At 45.3% G+C, this 14,588-nt stretch overlaps 1 protein-coding gene across 3 annotated transcripts in view; it reads left to right on the top strand.

Annotated features, from left to right (window-relative positions):
- LOC140467254 (voltage-dependent L-type calcium channel subunit alpha-1S-like) overlaps positions 1-14,588 on the top strand; it is a 214,656-nt gene that overhangs the window by 81,944 nt on the left and 118,124 nt on the right. For all 3 annotated transcript variants that reach the window (XM_072563501.1, XM_072563500.1, XM_072563502.1), the window contains 4 exons: positions 8,247-8,367; positions 9,115-9,229; positions 9,867-9,963; positions 11,975-12,044. In XM_072563501.1, the coding sequence (XP_072419602.1) occupies positions 8,247-8,367; positions 9,115-9,229; positions 9,867-9,963; positions 11,975-12,044 (403 nt within the window). The remainder of the gene's footprint in view (positions 1-8,246; positions 8,368-9,114; positions 9,230-9,866; positions 9,964-11,974; positions 12,045-14,588) is intronic.

The following is a 14,588-nucleotide window of genomic DNA, read 5'->3' as shown; positions in this document are numbered from 1 at the left end:
CAGGCTCACTGGTCTATAGTTCCCTGGCTTGTCTTTACCGCCGTTCTTAAACAGTGGCACCACGTTTGCCAACCTCCAGTCTTCCAGCACCTCACCTGTAACTATTAATGATACAAATATCTCAGCAAGAGGCTCAGCAATCACTTCTCTAGCTTCTCTTTCTCTAGCTTCCCACAGAGATCTCAGGTACACCTGATCAGGTACTGGGGATTTATCCACTTTTAACCGTTTCAAGTCATCCAGCACTTCCTCCTCTGTAATCTGGACATTTTGCAAGATGTCACCATCTATTTCCCTACAGTCAATATCTTCCGTGTCCTTTTCCACAGTAAATACTGATGCAAAATATTCATTTAGTATCTCCCCCATTTTCTGTGGCTCCACACAAAGACCGCCTTACTGATCTTTGGGGGCCCCAATTCTCTCCCTAGTTACCCTTTTGTCCTTAATGTATTTATACACACCCTTTGGATTCTCCTTAATTCTCCTGCCTGAAGATCCTATCCCCTGGAATGTTAAGTTGCCAGTCCTGGCCCTGCTCTCAGTCACATTTCTGTGATGACAACAACATCCCAATCCACATGTCAGTGCATGCCCTAAACTCAGCATCTCTTACCTATCAATTCCTCACATTAAAGCAGACGCCATTGAGCCCTGCATTACTCCTCAAAACTCAACATGGCTGAAACCCCTCTCACTTGATTCTGTTGCTATAGAATGCTTTGTTCTCCTTGTACCTAACCCCTGTCAAACTAATTTAAACTCCTCCCAACAGTACTAGCAAACCCCCCTCCCAGCAAAGGCAATAGCTCAATGAACTGTGGACATTGGAAATCAGAAGCGAAAACAGAAATTGCTGGAAAAACTCAGCAGGTCTGGCAGCATCTGCGGAGAGAAATCAGAGTAGATGTTTCTGGTCCAGTGACCTTTCCTCATAACTGATGGTAGCTAGGAAAAAAACGGTTATTATGCAGAAGATAGAGTGTGGGGAGGGGGTAAGGTGTAAATGATGGGTGGTGATAGAATCCAGAGAGATAGAAGAACAGTTCAATAGACAAAAGAGTGGAGAATGACCAGCCTAGGAGAGTGAATAGCTACAAATGGGGCTAAATACTGTAGTGGCTAACAATGGGTTGTGTATAATATGTGATAACAAGGCCTGGTGTGGTTGACGACATGGTAGAAGGTACCTCAAATCCTAAAATTGTTGAACTTGATATCGAGTTCAGAAGGCTGTAGGGTACCCAAGTGGAAAATGAGGTGCTGAGCTTCGCTGGAGCACTGCAGCAAGCCTGAGGCAGCGATGTTGGCCAGGAAACAGGGTGAGGTGTTGAAGTGGCATTCCACAGGGATGTTAATTAATACAAGCTGGTGCAGACTGTCCAGCTTGTAGAGGTCCCACCTTCCCCAGAAACAACCCCAGTGATCCAGGATTGTAAAACCCTCCCTCCTGCACCGAGTCTTGAGCCACACATTTGTCTGCCCTTTTCTCCTATTTCTGTACTCGTGTGCATAGGGCATCAGGAGGAATCCTGGGATTATAACTTCTGAGCCTAGTTCCCTGACTCTTGATGCAAGACCTCATCCCTCATTCTATCCATATCATTAGTACCAATGTACTCCACATCTTCTGTCTGAACTCCCTCCCTCTTCAGGATGCCCATCAGCCATTCCGTGATATCCCTAACCCTGGCACCAGGGAGGCAATATGTCATCCTGGAATTGTATCTGCGGCTGCAGAATCACCTAGCTCTTCCCCGAACTAATGAAACCCCTATCACTTTTGCTCTTCCTTTCTTCTTCCTCTCCTGTACAGTCAAGCTGCTTGTGGAGCCAGAAGCTTAGCTTTGTCTGCACTCCTTTGAACCAATCACCTTCCACAATGGGAAACCGATTTGTGGGCAGGACCACAGGGGACTCCTGCTGCACCTGCCTGTTTCTCTTTGACAGTCTGGCAGTCAAGGTAGATAAAGATAAACTATTCCACTAGTTGGAGATTTGAAACATAGGGGGATTAGTCTGAGAATTCGGGCCAGACCATTCAGGAGAGATGTTAGAAAGCATTCCATACACAAAGGGGAGTAGATGTTTGGAACTCTCTTTCCACAAAAAGCAGTGGAAGCTGGATCTGTTCAATCTGAGATAGATGGAATTTAAATCCAATTGGTGTGAGGTGATGTATTTTGGGAGGTCTAAACAGAGAAGGATATTTGCAACGAATAGTCAGTCCCTCATGTGTACTGAGGCAACAAAGTGTGAGTACTTGAAATGTCAGGACTTAGGAGGCTATGGATCAAGTGCATATGAGCGGATTGGTGTGGTTTGGTGTTTGTTGGTCATCATAGACATGGTGGGATGAAGAACCTATTTCTATGCTGTATGGCTCTATGACTATAAGATAACTTTTGTTAAACAAAGATATTAATGGGTTTGGACCAAATGCAAGTGTATGAAGTTAGGCTACAGATCAGCCATGGTCTCATTGATTGGCCCGGAACAGGCTCAGAGGCTGAATGGGCGAAAGTGAGGACCGCAGATGCTGGAGATCAGACCCACCCTCCTCTCCGACCTATCACCTTCATCCCCACCTCCATCCACCTATTGCACTCTTAGCTACCTCTTCCCAGCACACCACCCTCCCATTTATCTCTCCACCCCAGAGGCTCCCAGCCTCATTCCCGATGAAGGGCTTTTGCCCAAAACGTTGATTTTCCTGCTCCTCGGATGCTGCCTGATCTGCTGTGTTTTTCCAGCACCTCTCTCTGGTCTAGACTGACTGGTCTCCTCATTTTCTTTTGTTCCTATGTTCCAAACAGATGATGTTATCAAAGAACGAGCATTAATTAGTACTAGATTCTAAGGCAAGCAACTAATTCTTAAATTTCCACACTTAACAAACTGCCACACTCTACTCTCTGCTCTGCGGGTCACACTTGTTCATCAAAGACGATCATGCAAATTTTTTTAAAATCAGAATAAGTCCTGGGAGAGAGAGTTAGAGTTTATGAGCAGCACAGTCACACTGTCTGAATACAGTAGAATTACCTCTGGTTTCTTCCCAAAAATTTGATTCTGGTTGGAATATTGTATCGTCTTGCTGTCATTACTCCAACCAGAGCCGATAGTTAATTTGTATCTATTAGACTCCCCTATCATATAAAACACACCTATTTAATATTCATCTTAAACTCAAAGAATACAAGTTGGCTTTGTGCATACTGCCTTCAGGATGGGAACTTGAATGACACTGGGATTCCCCTCAAATACCAGAGTATTTCTTCTTCTTGAGACATGGTCTGGTCACTCCAAAATATTCACAAATCTCATCAGTTCCTGGGGGAGTCCTGATGAGACACATTTGCAAATATCGTTGCAGCTGTCTTTTCCAATTTATAAACTGATAGGGGGACCGGGAATTTTGAGTAATGCCAGGTGGACACATTGTGTGAGGCTTTTTAAAGTATACGATATAAATTAGAAACAAAGCAGTGGAGAAACTCAGCAGGTTTGGCTGCATCTGTGGAGAGAGAAACTGTCTGATATAATGGAAGAGTTTTGTTCTCCTCCTTTTTTGGTTGCCTGTGTATGGATAGTATTATAGGAATCCAAGATGGAGGACAGGAAAAATCTCTGGCTGTAAAAGCTGCTCCTTTTTTTTTGAGGTATTTTAGGTGTTGGAGGTGAATTCCTCGAATTCCAGGAGCAGCAATTCCTGTTTTATATGCTGTTGCATTGTTTTGGAACTTTGGGGGGAAAAAAGTCAAAACAACAGCACTTTTAAAGGAAGAGCAGACAAAGGAAGCACATGGTGACAACAGTGCAGGGGAGAGAGAGAGAGAGAGAAAGAAAACGAGAACCTGCACAGTTACCCCCTTTGCTGTTGGAATTCGTGTATCGCTGGACATCGGAGTGCATCTGGGAAAATTACCAAACAGTGAAATTCACAATTAATCTTGGATGAACTGTTGGGTGAAGTTCACAGCACAGAATCAGATAAGTTAATTGTGGTTTTAAGTCTGTCCAAGAGAAAGGCTGCAGTAGTCAGTATAGTGGATTCTTTCTTGATTATATGTTTTTAGAGATAAGTCTCTTGATTAAACTTAAAATATAAGCTCTAACTATTAATTTAACCTGGGGCAGTGTTTGTAGAGGAATAAGACGGTGTTATTTTCTGGGTCCGTAGATTGTGAAGGAGCAAAAATGGCCTTTGCAGTGATATGTACTTCTTGTCAGATGTAGGAGTTTAAAGAGAGTTTAAGGGTTACTGCGGATTATATCTGCCATAAATGCTGTTGGATGCAAATCTTATCAGATCGAGTGGATCGTTTGGAGAGACAGATAGAAGCGATGAGGAATTTGCAACAGCAACAGTATATGATGAATGGCAGTTATAGGAAGGGGGGGGAAGTCTCAGATACAGTCACATAGATGGGTTAACTCCAGGAAGGGTGAGAGAGGTTGGCACCTAGGGCAGGAGTCTTTTGTGGATATACCCATTTCAAACAGGTATGCTGTTTTGGAAAATGGTAGGGGGTGATGGATTCTCTGGGGAACGTAGCACGAACAGCCAGGTTTCTGGTATTGAGACTGGCTCTTAGGCAACGAGGGGTACGTCGGCTTCCAAGAGGTCAGTTGTGTTAGGGGATTCTGTAGTCCGAGTACAGACAGACGTTTCTGTGGCCAGCAGAGAAAAAGCAGAATGGTGTGTTGTTTCCCTGGTGCCAGGATCAAGGATGTCTCAGAGAGGGGGAGAGGGGCCAGCAGGAGGTTATTGTCCACATTGGAACCAACGACATTGGAAGGGAAAAGGTTGAGACTCTGAAGGGAGATTACAGAGAGTTAGGCAGAAATTTAAAAAGGAGGTCCTCAAGAGTAGTAATACCTGGATAACTCCCAGTGCTATGAGCTAGTGAGGGCAAGAATAGGAGGATGGAGTAGATGAATGCATGGCTGAGGAGCTGGTGTATGGGAGAAGGATTCACATTTTTGAATCATTGGAATCTATTTTGGGGTAGAAGTGACCTGTACAAGAAGGACGGATTGCACCTAAATTGGAAGGGGACTAATATACTGGCAGGAAGGTTTCCTGGAACTGCTTGGGGGGGTGGGACTCAGGGAGATAGTGAGGAAAGAGATCAATCTGAGATGGGTACAGCTGAGAACGGAAGCGAGTCAAACAGTCAGGGCAGGCAGGGACAAGGTAGGACTAATAAATTAAACTGCAGTTATTTCAATGCAAGGGGCCTAACAGGGAAGACAGATGAACTCAGGGCATGGTTAGCAACATGGGACTGGGATATCATAGCAATTACAGAAACATGGCTCAGGGATGGGCAGGACTGGCAGCTTAATGTTCCGGATATAAATGCTACAGGAAGGATAGAAAGAGAGGGAAGAGAGGAGGGGGAGTGGCATTTTTGATAAGGGATAGCATTAAAGCTGTGCTGAGGGAGGATATCCCCAGAAATACATCCAGGGAAGTTATTTGGGTGGAACTGAGAAATAAGAAAGGGATGATCACCGTATTGGGATTGTATCACAGACCCCCTAATAGTCAGAGGGAAATTGAGAAACAAACTTGTAAGGAGATCTCAGCTATCTGTAAGAATAATAGGGTAGTTATGGTAGGGGATTTTAACTTTCCAAATGTAGACTGGGACTGCCATAGTGTTAAAGGTTTAAATGGAGAGGAATTTCTTAAGTGTGTACAAGACAATTTTCTGATTCAGTATGAGGATGTACCTATTAGAGAAGGTGCAAAACTTGACCTACTCTTGGGAAATAAGACATGGCAGGGGACTGAGGTGTCAATGGGGGAGCACTTTGGGGCCAGCGACCATAATTCTATTTGTTTTAAAATAATGATGGAAAAGGATAGACCAGATCTAAAAGTTGAAATTCTAAATTAGAGAAAGGCCAATTTTGATGGTATGAGGCAAGAACTTTTGAAAGCTGATTGGAGGCAGATGTTTGCAGGTAAAGGGATGGCTGGAAAATGGGAAGCCTTCAGAAATGAGATAACGAGAATCCAGAGAAAGTATATTCCTGTCAGGGTGAAAGAGAAGGCTGGTAGGTATAGGGAATGCTGAATGACTAAAGAAATTGAGGGTTTGATTAAGAAAAAGAAGGAAGCATATATCAGGTATAGACAGGATAGATCAAGTGAATCCTTAGAAGAGTATAAAGGCAGTAGGAGTATACTTAAGAGGGAAATCAGGAGGGCAAAACGGGGACATGAAATAGCTTTGGCAAATAGAATTAAGGAGAATCCAAAGGGTTTTTATAAATATATTAAGGACAAAAGGGTAACTAGGGAGAGAATTGGGCCCCCCAAAGATCAGCAAGGCGGCCTTTGTGTGAAGCCACAGAAAATGGGGGAGATACTAAATGAATATTTTGCATCAGTATTTACTGTGGAAAGGGATATGGAAGATTTGGACTGTAGGGAAATAGATGGTGACATCTTGCAAAATGTCCAGATTACAGAGGAGGAAGTGCTAGATGTCTTGAAACGGTTAAAAGTGGATAAATCCCCAGGACCTGTTCAGGTGTACCTGAGAACTCTGTGGGAAGCTAGAGAAGTGATTGCTGGGCCTCTTGCTGAGATATTTGTATCATCGATAGTCACAGGTGAGGTGCTGGAAGACTGGAGGTTGGCAAACATGGTGCCACTGTTTAAGAACGGCGGTAAAGACAAGCCAGGGAACTATAGACCGATGAGCCTGACCTCGGTGGTGGGCAAGTTGTTGGAGTGAATCCTGAGGGACAGGATGTGAATGTATTTGGAAAGGCAAGGACTGACTCGGGATAGTCAACATGGCTTTGTGCATGGGAAATCAAGTCTCACAAACTTGATTGAGTTTTTTGAAGAAGTAACAAAGAGGGTTAATGAGGGCAGAGCGGTAGATGTGATCTATAGGGACTTCAGTAAGGCGTTCGACAAGGTTCCCCATGGAAGACTGATTATCAAGGTTAGATCTCATGGAATACAGGGAGAACTAGTCATTTGGATACAGAACTGGCTCAAAGGTAGAAGACAGAGGGTGGTGGTGGTGGATGGTTGTTTTTCAGACTGGAGGCCTGTGACCAGTGGAGTGCCACAAGGATCGGTGCTGGGCCCTCTACCTTTTGTCATTTACATAAATGATTTGGATGTGAGCATAAGAGGTACAGTTAGTAAGTTTGCAGATGACACCAAAATTGGAGGTGTAGTGGACAGTGAAGAGGGTTACCTCAGATTGCAACAGAATCTGGACCAGATGGGCCAATGGGCTGAGAAGTGGCAGATGGAGTTTAATTCAGATAAATGCGAGGTGCTGCATTTTGGGAAAGCAAATCTTAGCAGGATTTGTACACTTAATGGTAAGGTCTTAGGGAGGGTTGCTTAACAAAGAGACCTTGAAGTGCAGGTTCATAGCTCCTTGAAAATGGAGTCGCAGGGAGATAGGGTAGTGAAGAAGGTGTTTGGTATGCTTTCCTTTATTGGTCAGAGTATTGAGTACAGGAGTTGGGAGGTCATGTTGTGGCTGTCAGGACATTGGTTAGTCCACTGTTGAAATATTGCGTGCAATTCTGGTCTCCTTCCAATCAGAAAGATGTTGTGAAACTTGAAAGGGTTCAGAAAAGATTTACAAGGACATTGCCAGGGTTGGAGGATCTGAGCTACAGGGAGAGGCTGAACAGGCTGGGGCTGTTTTCCCTGGAGCGTCGGAGGCTGAGGGGTGACCTTATAGAGGTTTACAAAATTATGAGGGGCATGGATAGGATAAATAGACAAAGTCTTTTCCCTGGGGTCGGGAAGTCCAGAACTAGAGGGCATAGGTTTAGGGTGAGGGGGGAAAGATATAAAAGAGACCTAAGGGGCAACTTTTTCATGCAGAGGGTGGTCAGTGTATGGAATGAGCTGCCAGAGGATGTGGTGGAGGCTGGTACATTTGCAACATTTAAGAGGCATTTGGATGGGTATATGAATAGGAAGGGTTTGGAGGGATATGGGCCGGGTGCTGGCAGGTGGGACTAGATTTGGTTGGGATATCTGGTCGGCATGGAAGGGTAGGACCGAAGGGTCTGTTTCCCTGCTGTACATCTCTATGACTCTATGACTGTATGAATGCTGTACTGGTAAAGAAAAAATCCCAAGGTTTCCTATTGAAGATTGTTGATGAGCAGACCCTCCCACGCCATCTTGGATTGTCTGTTTGCCTGTCTGCTGGAGAACCCACTGTGACACACTGTATTTGCTGCAGATATTGACTGGTGAGGACTGGAATTCCATTATGAACGATGGCATCATGGCCTATGGTGGCCCTTCCTTCCCTGGTGTGCTGGTCTGTATTTACTTCATCATTCTGTTTGTTTGTGGAAACTGTATCCTTCAGTGTGAACACTCTCCCAGTTAAACTGTGGGTAGGTACGTGAATTGGGGTTGGGAATACGCATAGTGAGGGATGTAGAGATTGGCGAATGGGTCTGGATTGAAGTGGTTGGAGTGATACCAGCTCCAGCTCTCTCTAAGGGGGGAGGCTTGAGGTCTATTTGTGGCCACTCCATTAACGAATGGTAGATGGTTTGATATTTGATGGAGACTCAGCCCACTTGTCAATTAAAAGGGTTCAGAAATGATTTGCAAGGATGTTGCCAGGCTTGGAGGGTTTGAACTATTGGGAGAGGCTGAATAGGCTGGGGCTGTTTTCCCTGGACCGTGATGACTCCACAGAGGTTTAAAGATCATGAGGGGCACGGATAGGGTAAATAGCCAAGGTAGGGGAGTCCAAAACTAGAGAGCATAGGTTTAAGGTGAGAAGAGAAAGATTTAAAAGGGACTTGAGGGGCATATTTTTCTTGCAGAGGATGGTGCGTCTGGTGGTGCTGCAGGAAGTGGTGGAAACTGGTACAATTGCAGCATTTAAAAGGCACACTAAAAGATGGGTACATGAGTAGAAAGGTTTTAGAGGGCAATGGGCCAAATGCTGGCAAATGGGACTAGATCGATTAGGATCTCTGGTCAGCATGGATGATTTGGACCAAAGGGTCTGTTTCCATGGTGTACATCTCTATGACTCAATTGTAGTTTTTCTTTTGGCATATATTTGATCCTCAGCTCGATTTCTCCAGATATTCTGTTAAATGTTTTCTTGGCCATCGCTGTTGACAATCTCGCAGAGGCAGAAAGTCTGACATCAGCTCAGAAGGAAGCAGCAGAGGAGAAGAAGAGGAGGAAGTTGGAGAGGTAAGTTAGAGAACGAAGCAGGTGATGGGAGGTGTGAAGAAATTTCCATCGCCATCACCATTGCTGTGAGAACACAGTATCCGGTACGTTGCTGCATCTGGATGTTTATTTAGGGAAAATGAGCTAAATGTGGAGTATGGAACTCCTTGAGAGACATGCCCCAGTCCTCAGGCTTGGTCACTGAGAACCATGGCCTAATCCTCAGGTTCAGTCACTGAGAACTGTGGCCCAGGCTTTGGGCTCGATTACTGAGGACCACAGCCCAGGCCTCAGGCTCGATTACTGAGGACCACAGCCCAGGCCTCAGGCTCGATTACTGAGGACCACAGCCCAGGCCTCAGGCTCGATTACTGAGGACCACAGCCCAGGCTTCAGGCTCGATTACTGAGGACCACAGCCCAGGCCTCAGGCTCGATTACTGAGGACCACAGCCCAGGCCTCAGGCTCGATTACTGAGGACCACAGCCCAGGCCTCAGGCTCGATTACTGAGGACCACAGCCCAGGCCTCAGGCTCGATTACTGAGGACCGCAGCCGAGGCCTCAGGCTCAATCACTGAGAATCATGACACAAGCCTTAGGCTCGGACACTGAGAATCAAACTGAGCTCTAATTCTGCATTCTGCTTTCGTTATTCAGGGCTGCCAACCCGGGCCGAACAGAGGAAGAGAAGCTACTGTTGAAGAAACTTGAACTGGCAAAGCTTAAGGCAGAGGGCATTCCCACCACTGCCAAGGTCAATGTTAAATCTGTCTCTGCCAGCTTAGCACTGTCCCTGCATTCTTGTTAACTCAGCCAGACTTCTCTGGGTCCCATCAGCAAACACAGGCATAGTAGTGCTGATTGATGCTGAGCCCTGCATATGGCAGAATTTATGGGGAATGTGAAATATTGACTTAACCACTGAGGACCACAGCACTCCAGACTGGCATTGTATAATTCTAATGGGGGAAACACAGGCCAGGTCTGGGACTGTATAACTCCAGTGGGGAAAATGCAGGCCAAGTATAGAATTCTACAAATCTAGTGGGGGAAACACAGACCTGGTGTGGCATTGAGCAGCTCAAGGAACTCACTTTGCTTTAGGAGGATACATAGGAGGAAATGATGCTTAGTGTTTCTGGAGCTGTGCATGTGCCTGTTCAGGAACATAGAATTCCAGGCAGCCTGGGAAATTCATAGCTTTCATATTTTTCAAATGAACATACCTGTATACTCAAGAAGCTTTAGTTGGTGCATTAATAAGGATCGGTCACGACCATTTCCCTTTAAGCCAATGGCCTAACAGCCCCCACCCAGCAGGGGAAGTTGAAATGTTCTGTCATTGTGGCCAACGATATTTTACTTTGTGTAAGATGGTTTGTTTAAGCATTATTTCCTTCCCTGCCCAATGTCCAAAAAGATCATGGGATTAGTAAAAGATCAGCATCACCAGTTCCAGGTTCATGAAAAATGGATCACAGTCTTTTATGGGGGCAGGGTTTTACTGGAGTGGAGGAGGGGGGTTTGACAGAGTGGGCTTTGGTGGGTGGGGGAGGGACTTTATGGAGATGATGATGTAGGTGTTTGGGGCATGGATGATGTGTTTGATGGAGGGGAGGATAATTTTGAGAGAGTGAGGGAGTGATTTGATGGGATGGGGGGAGGGATTTCATGAAGTGCAGGAGGTGTTTGATGAGCTGGGTGTTAGAGGGGGCAGGAGGTGATTGATGAGCTGGGTGTTAGAGGGGGCAGGAGGTGATTGATGAGCTGGGTGTTAGAGGAGGCAGGAGGTGATTGATGAGCTGGGTGTTAGAGGGGGCAGGAGGTGATTGATGAGCTGGGTGTTAGAGGGGGCAGGAGGTGATTGATGAGCTGGGTGTTAGAGGGGGCAGGAGGTGATTGATGAGCTGGGTGTTAGAGGGGGCAGGAGGTGATTGATGAGCTGGGTGTTAGAGGGGGCAGGAGGTGATTGATGAGCTGGGTGTTAGAGGGGGCAGGAGGTGATTGATGAGCTGGGTGTTAGAGGGGGCAGGAGGTGATTGATGAGCTGGGTGTTAGAGGGGGCAGGAGGTGATTGATGAGCTGGGTGTTAGAGGGGGCAGGAGGTGATTGATGAGCTGGGTGTTAGAGGGGGCAGGAGGTGATTGATGAGCTGGGTGTTAGAGGGGGCAGGAGGTGTTTGATGAGCTGGGTGTTAGAGGGGGCAGGAGGTGATTGATGGAATGGGGAGCAGGTTGATGTGCGGGAGGGCTTTGACAGTTTGGGTGCAGGAGGGGAAGGAAGGTTTTTGATTGTGTAGGTGTTGGAGGATGGAGAGGTTTGATGGAGTGGGAGTTTGACAGAGTGCAGAGATCTTTGACCGAATTGGGTAGGGGTTTGATGGAGTGCTGGGTCAGGGAGAGGTTTTGATTGAGCGGGAAAGGGACTTGATAAAATGGATGTTGGAAAGTAAACGGTGCAGAGAAGGGTTTGATTTTTCCCAGCTGTCCAACTGGGTTCTGCCCTGTTTCCCAAGTCACTGGGGTCTGACTTCGGGCCTGGATTTGAATTGCTGGTTTGAATAAGCCAATGTCAAGTGGGGATCTTACACAGGGCTTGGACACTGGAATGTGGTATACATATTGTATGTAATACTGATGTGGATATAGTCTGGGATTGAGAATTCCATTGTGTATGTGTCCACTGAAATTGTGCATATTCTGAATTGGCTCTCTGTCTATATGAACCCTGCTGAATTACTCACCGGATCTATTTACAATTTGCAGCTGAAAGTGGACGAGTTTGAAGCTAATGTCAATGAAGTGAAGGAGCCTTATCCTTCTGCTGACTTTCCAGGTAATGCCAAACACTAATACCAGACTTAAATTCAGTGAGAAAGATCTTTCATTTCCGTAATACTTTGTACCACAACATCCTCAACCATTATCTTGTTAATCAAGTATTTTTGAAGTTACTGTGTAAATAGGGAAACATAGAGCCAATTTACACAGCAAGGTCACACAAACAATGAGATAATTGACCCATGGAGTGGGGTTTTGCAATAACCAGGAATGTCCACCTTGGAAACAAATAGGATGGGTATAAATTTGGATCTCTTAAGGTTACTTGGTCTAGCCACCCCCCGCTGGTTGGACTCATACCTGATAGAAAGGAAGATGGTTGTGGTTGTTGGAAATCGGTTATTTCAGTTCCTGGACATTTCTGCAGGAATTCTCAGGGTAGTGTCCAAGACCCAACTATCTTCTGCTTCATCAATGACCTTCCCTCCATCATAAGGTCAGAAGTGGGGATGTTCACTTATTTTTGCACAATGTTCAGCACCATTCACGCCTCCTCACATACTGAAAAAGTCAATGTCCAAAAGTAACAGGACCCAGACAGGACTCACGACTTGGTCCGTTAAGTGACAAGTGACATTCACATCACACAGGTGCCAGGCAATGACCATTGCCAACAGAGATGAATTCAACCATATCCCCTTAACATTTAATGGCACCACCATCACTGTATCCCCCATTATCAACATGCTGGATTACCACTGACCAGAAACTGAACTGGACTGGCCATATAAATGCAGCAGGTGAGAGTTAGGAATATTGCAGCAGGTAACTTCCTGACTCCCAAAGCTTGTCATCATCTGTAAAGTACAAGTCAAGAATGTGATGGAATATTTCCTACCTGCCTGGATGAGTGCAGCTCCAACAACACTCACGAAGCTCAACATCATCTCAGACAAAGCAGCCCACATGATTGGCACCACATCCACGAGTATCCACTCCCTTCACTACTGAAGCACAGTGCAGCAGGGTGTGTATCATCTACACGATGCACTGCAACAGCTCACCAAAACTACTTCCAAACCCATGACTATTTCCATCCGGAAGGATAAAAGCACCAGATAGAACCATCACCTGCAGGTCCCTCTCCAAGCCACTCACCATCCTGATTGGAAATTTATTGTTGTTCATTCAGTGTCACTAGGTTAAAATCCTGCAATTCCCTTCAGTTGGACTGTGGGTCCACCTATACCCCAAGAACTACACAAGCTTAAGAAGCTTGCCATTGCCTTCTCAAAGCCAACTACAGATGTGCAATAAATGCTAACCTTGCCAGTGATGCCCACATCAGATGAATGAAATAAAATATAGGATAGTGTGACAGTCTTAATGGCACCATATGCTACAGCAACCGGCAAACAGGAGTTGGAAGGAGCATTGGTGTAGAATCCCTGCATGGCATTGTTGATATCCAGCTAAGAGAGGAGACTTCTCTCTACCTCCAGCAGTACACCGCTTCCCAAGTGGAATGTGAGATTGGAATCAAGACTGCAAAGTGGGTCTTGAACCTACAACCTTTAGTGTCGAAAGATGAGTGTTACCATACTGACATCATCACTAACAAACCTCCCAGTGGCACTCCCGTGGTGAGGTTACATTGCTCTGGAGTCAATCTCATAAGTTGTGATGAAGCCTGAAGAGAAAACCAAGTGCTCTGTTTCTCTATCCCCCTTACTTTCTATCCTTCTGTGCCTCCCTTTGACTGCCATATTTTTCCTATACTTCTCCTTGTCTAACTGTCTCTCCTTCTTTTTCTCTTGGTTTCCCTCTCCTTTGTGCCACCACCCACTAAGTCCCATGAACTAATGTTCTCCACCCATAGAATTCCCTATTCTAGGGTTCACCACTCACCCACTGGATTCCAAACCTTGACTCAGATAAAATATATTCTGGGTTGCTCGGAGATGAAAGAGCGGAAATAACAGAGACTATTATCATCATTTTATGATCCTCTTTGGTGAATATGCATGGTGTCAGAGAAGTAGAGAACAGTTAACACTGCATCATTGTTTAACAAGAGAGAAAGGGATAAACTGATTAATTATAGTCAGTTCCACCTTGACCCTATGGAAGTAACTGGAGAAAATTCTGAGGGACAGGATAAATCCTTATTCTGAAAGACTTGGATTAATCAAGGGCAGGTAACAAGGATTTGTTTGACCAATAAGATAAAACAGGTGTTTGGACTAACAAGATTACATATTTTGGGGTAATGAGAAGACTTGACGAGCGAAACGTGTTTGATGGAGTTGACATAAACCTTTGCAAAATTTTTGACTAATATCCCACATGGTCTCTTGAACAAAACCTCATGGGATACAAGACAGTGAGCGGTTGAATCCGTAGTAGGAAGCAAGCTGTTATTTTAGATTACTTACAGTGTGGAAACAGGCCCTTCAGCCTAACAAATCCACACCTACCCTCCAAAGTGCAACCCACTCAGACTCATTCCCCTACATTTACCCCTTCACCTAACACTATGGGCAATTTAGCACAGCCAATTCACCTAACCTGCACATTTTCGGACAGTGGGAGGAAACCC

The sequence above is a fragment of the Chiloscyllium punctatum genome, chromosome 45 (assembly GCF_047496795.1).
Source record: "Chiloscyllium punctatum isolate Juve2018m chromosome 45, sChiPun1.3, whole genome shotgun sequence".
NCBI lineage: Eukaryota > Metazoa > Chordata > Chondrichthyes > Orectolobiformes > Hemiscylliidae > Chiloscyllium > Chiloscyllium punctatum.
Note: the sequence above shows the minus strand (reverse complement) of the source record. Positions and strands in the feature narration are given on the sequence as shown.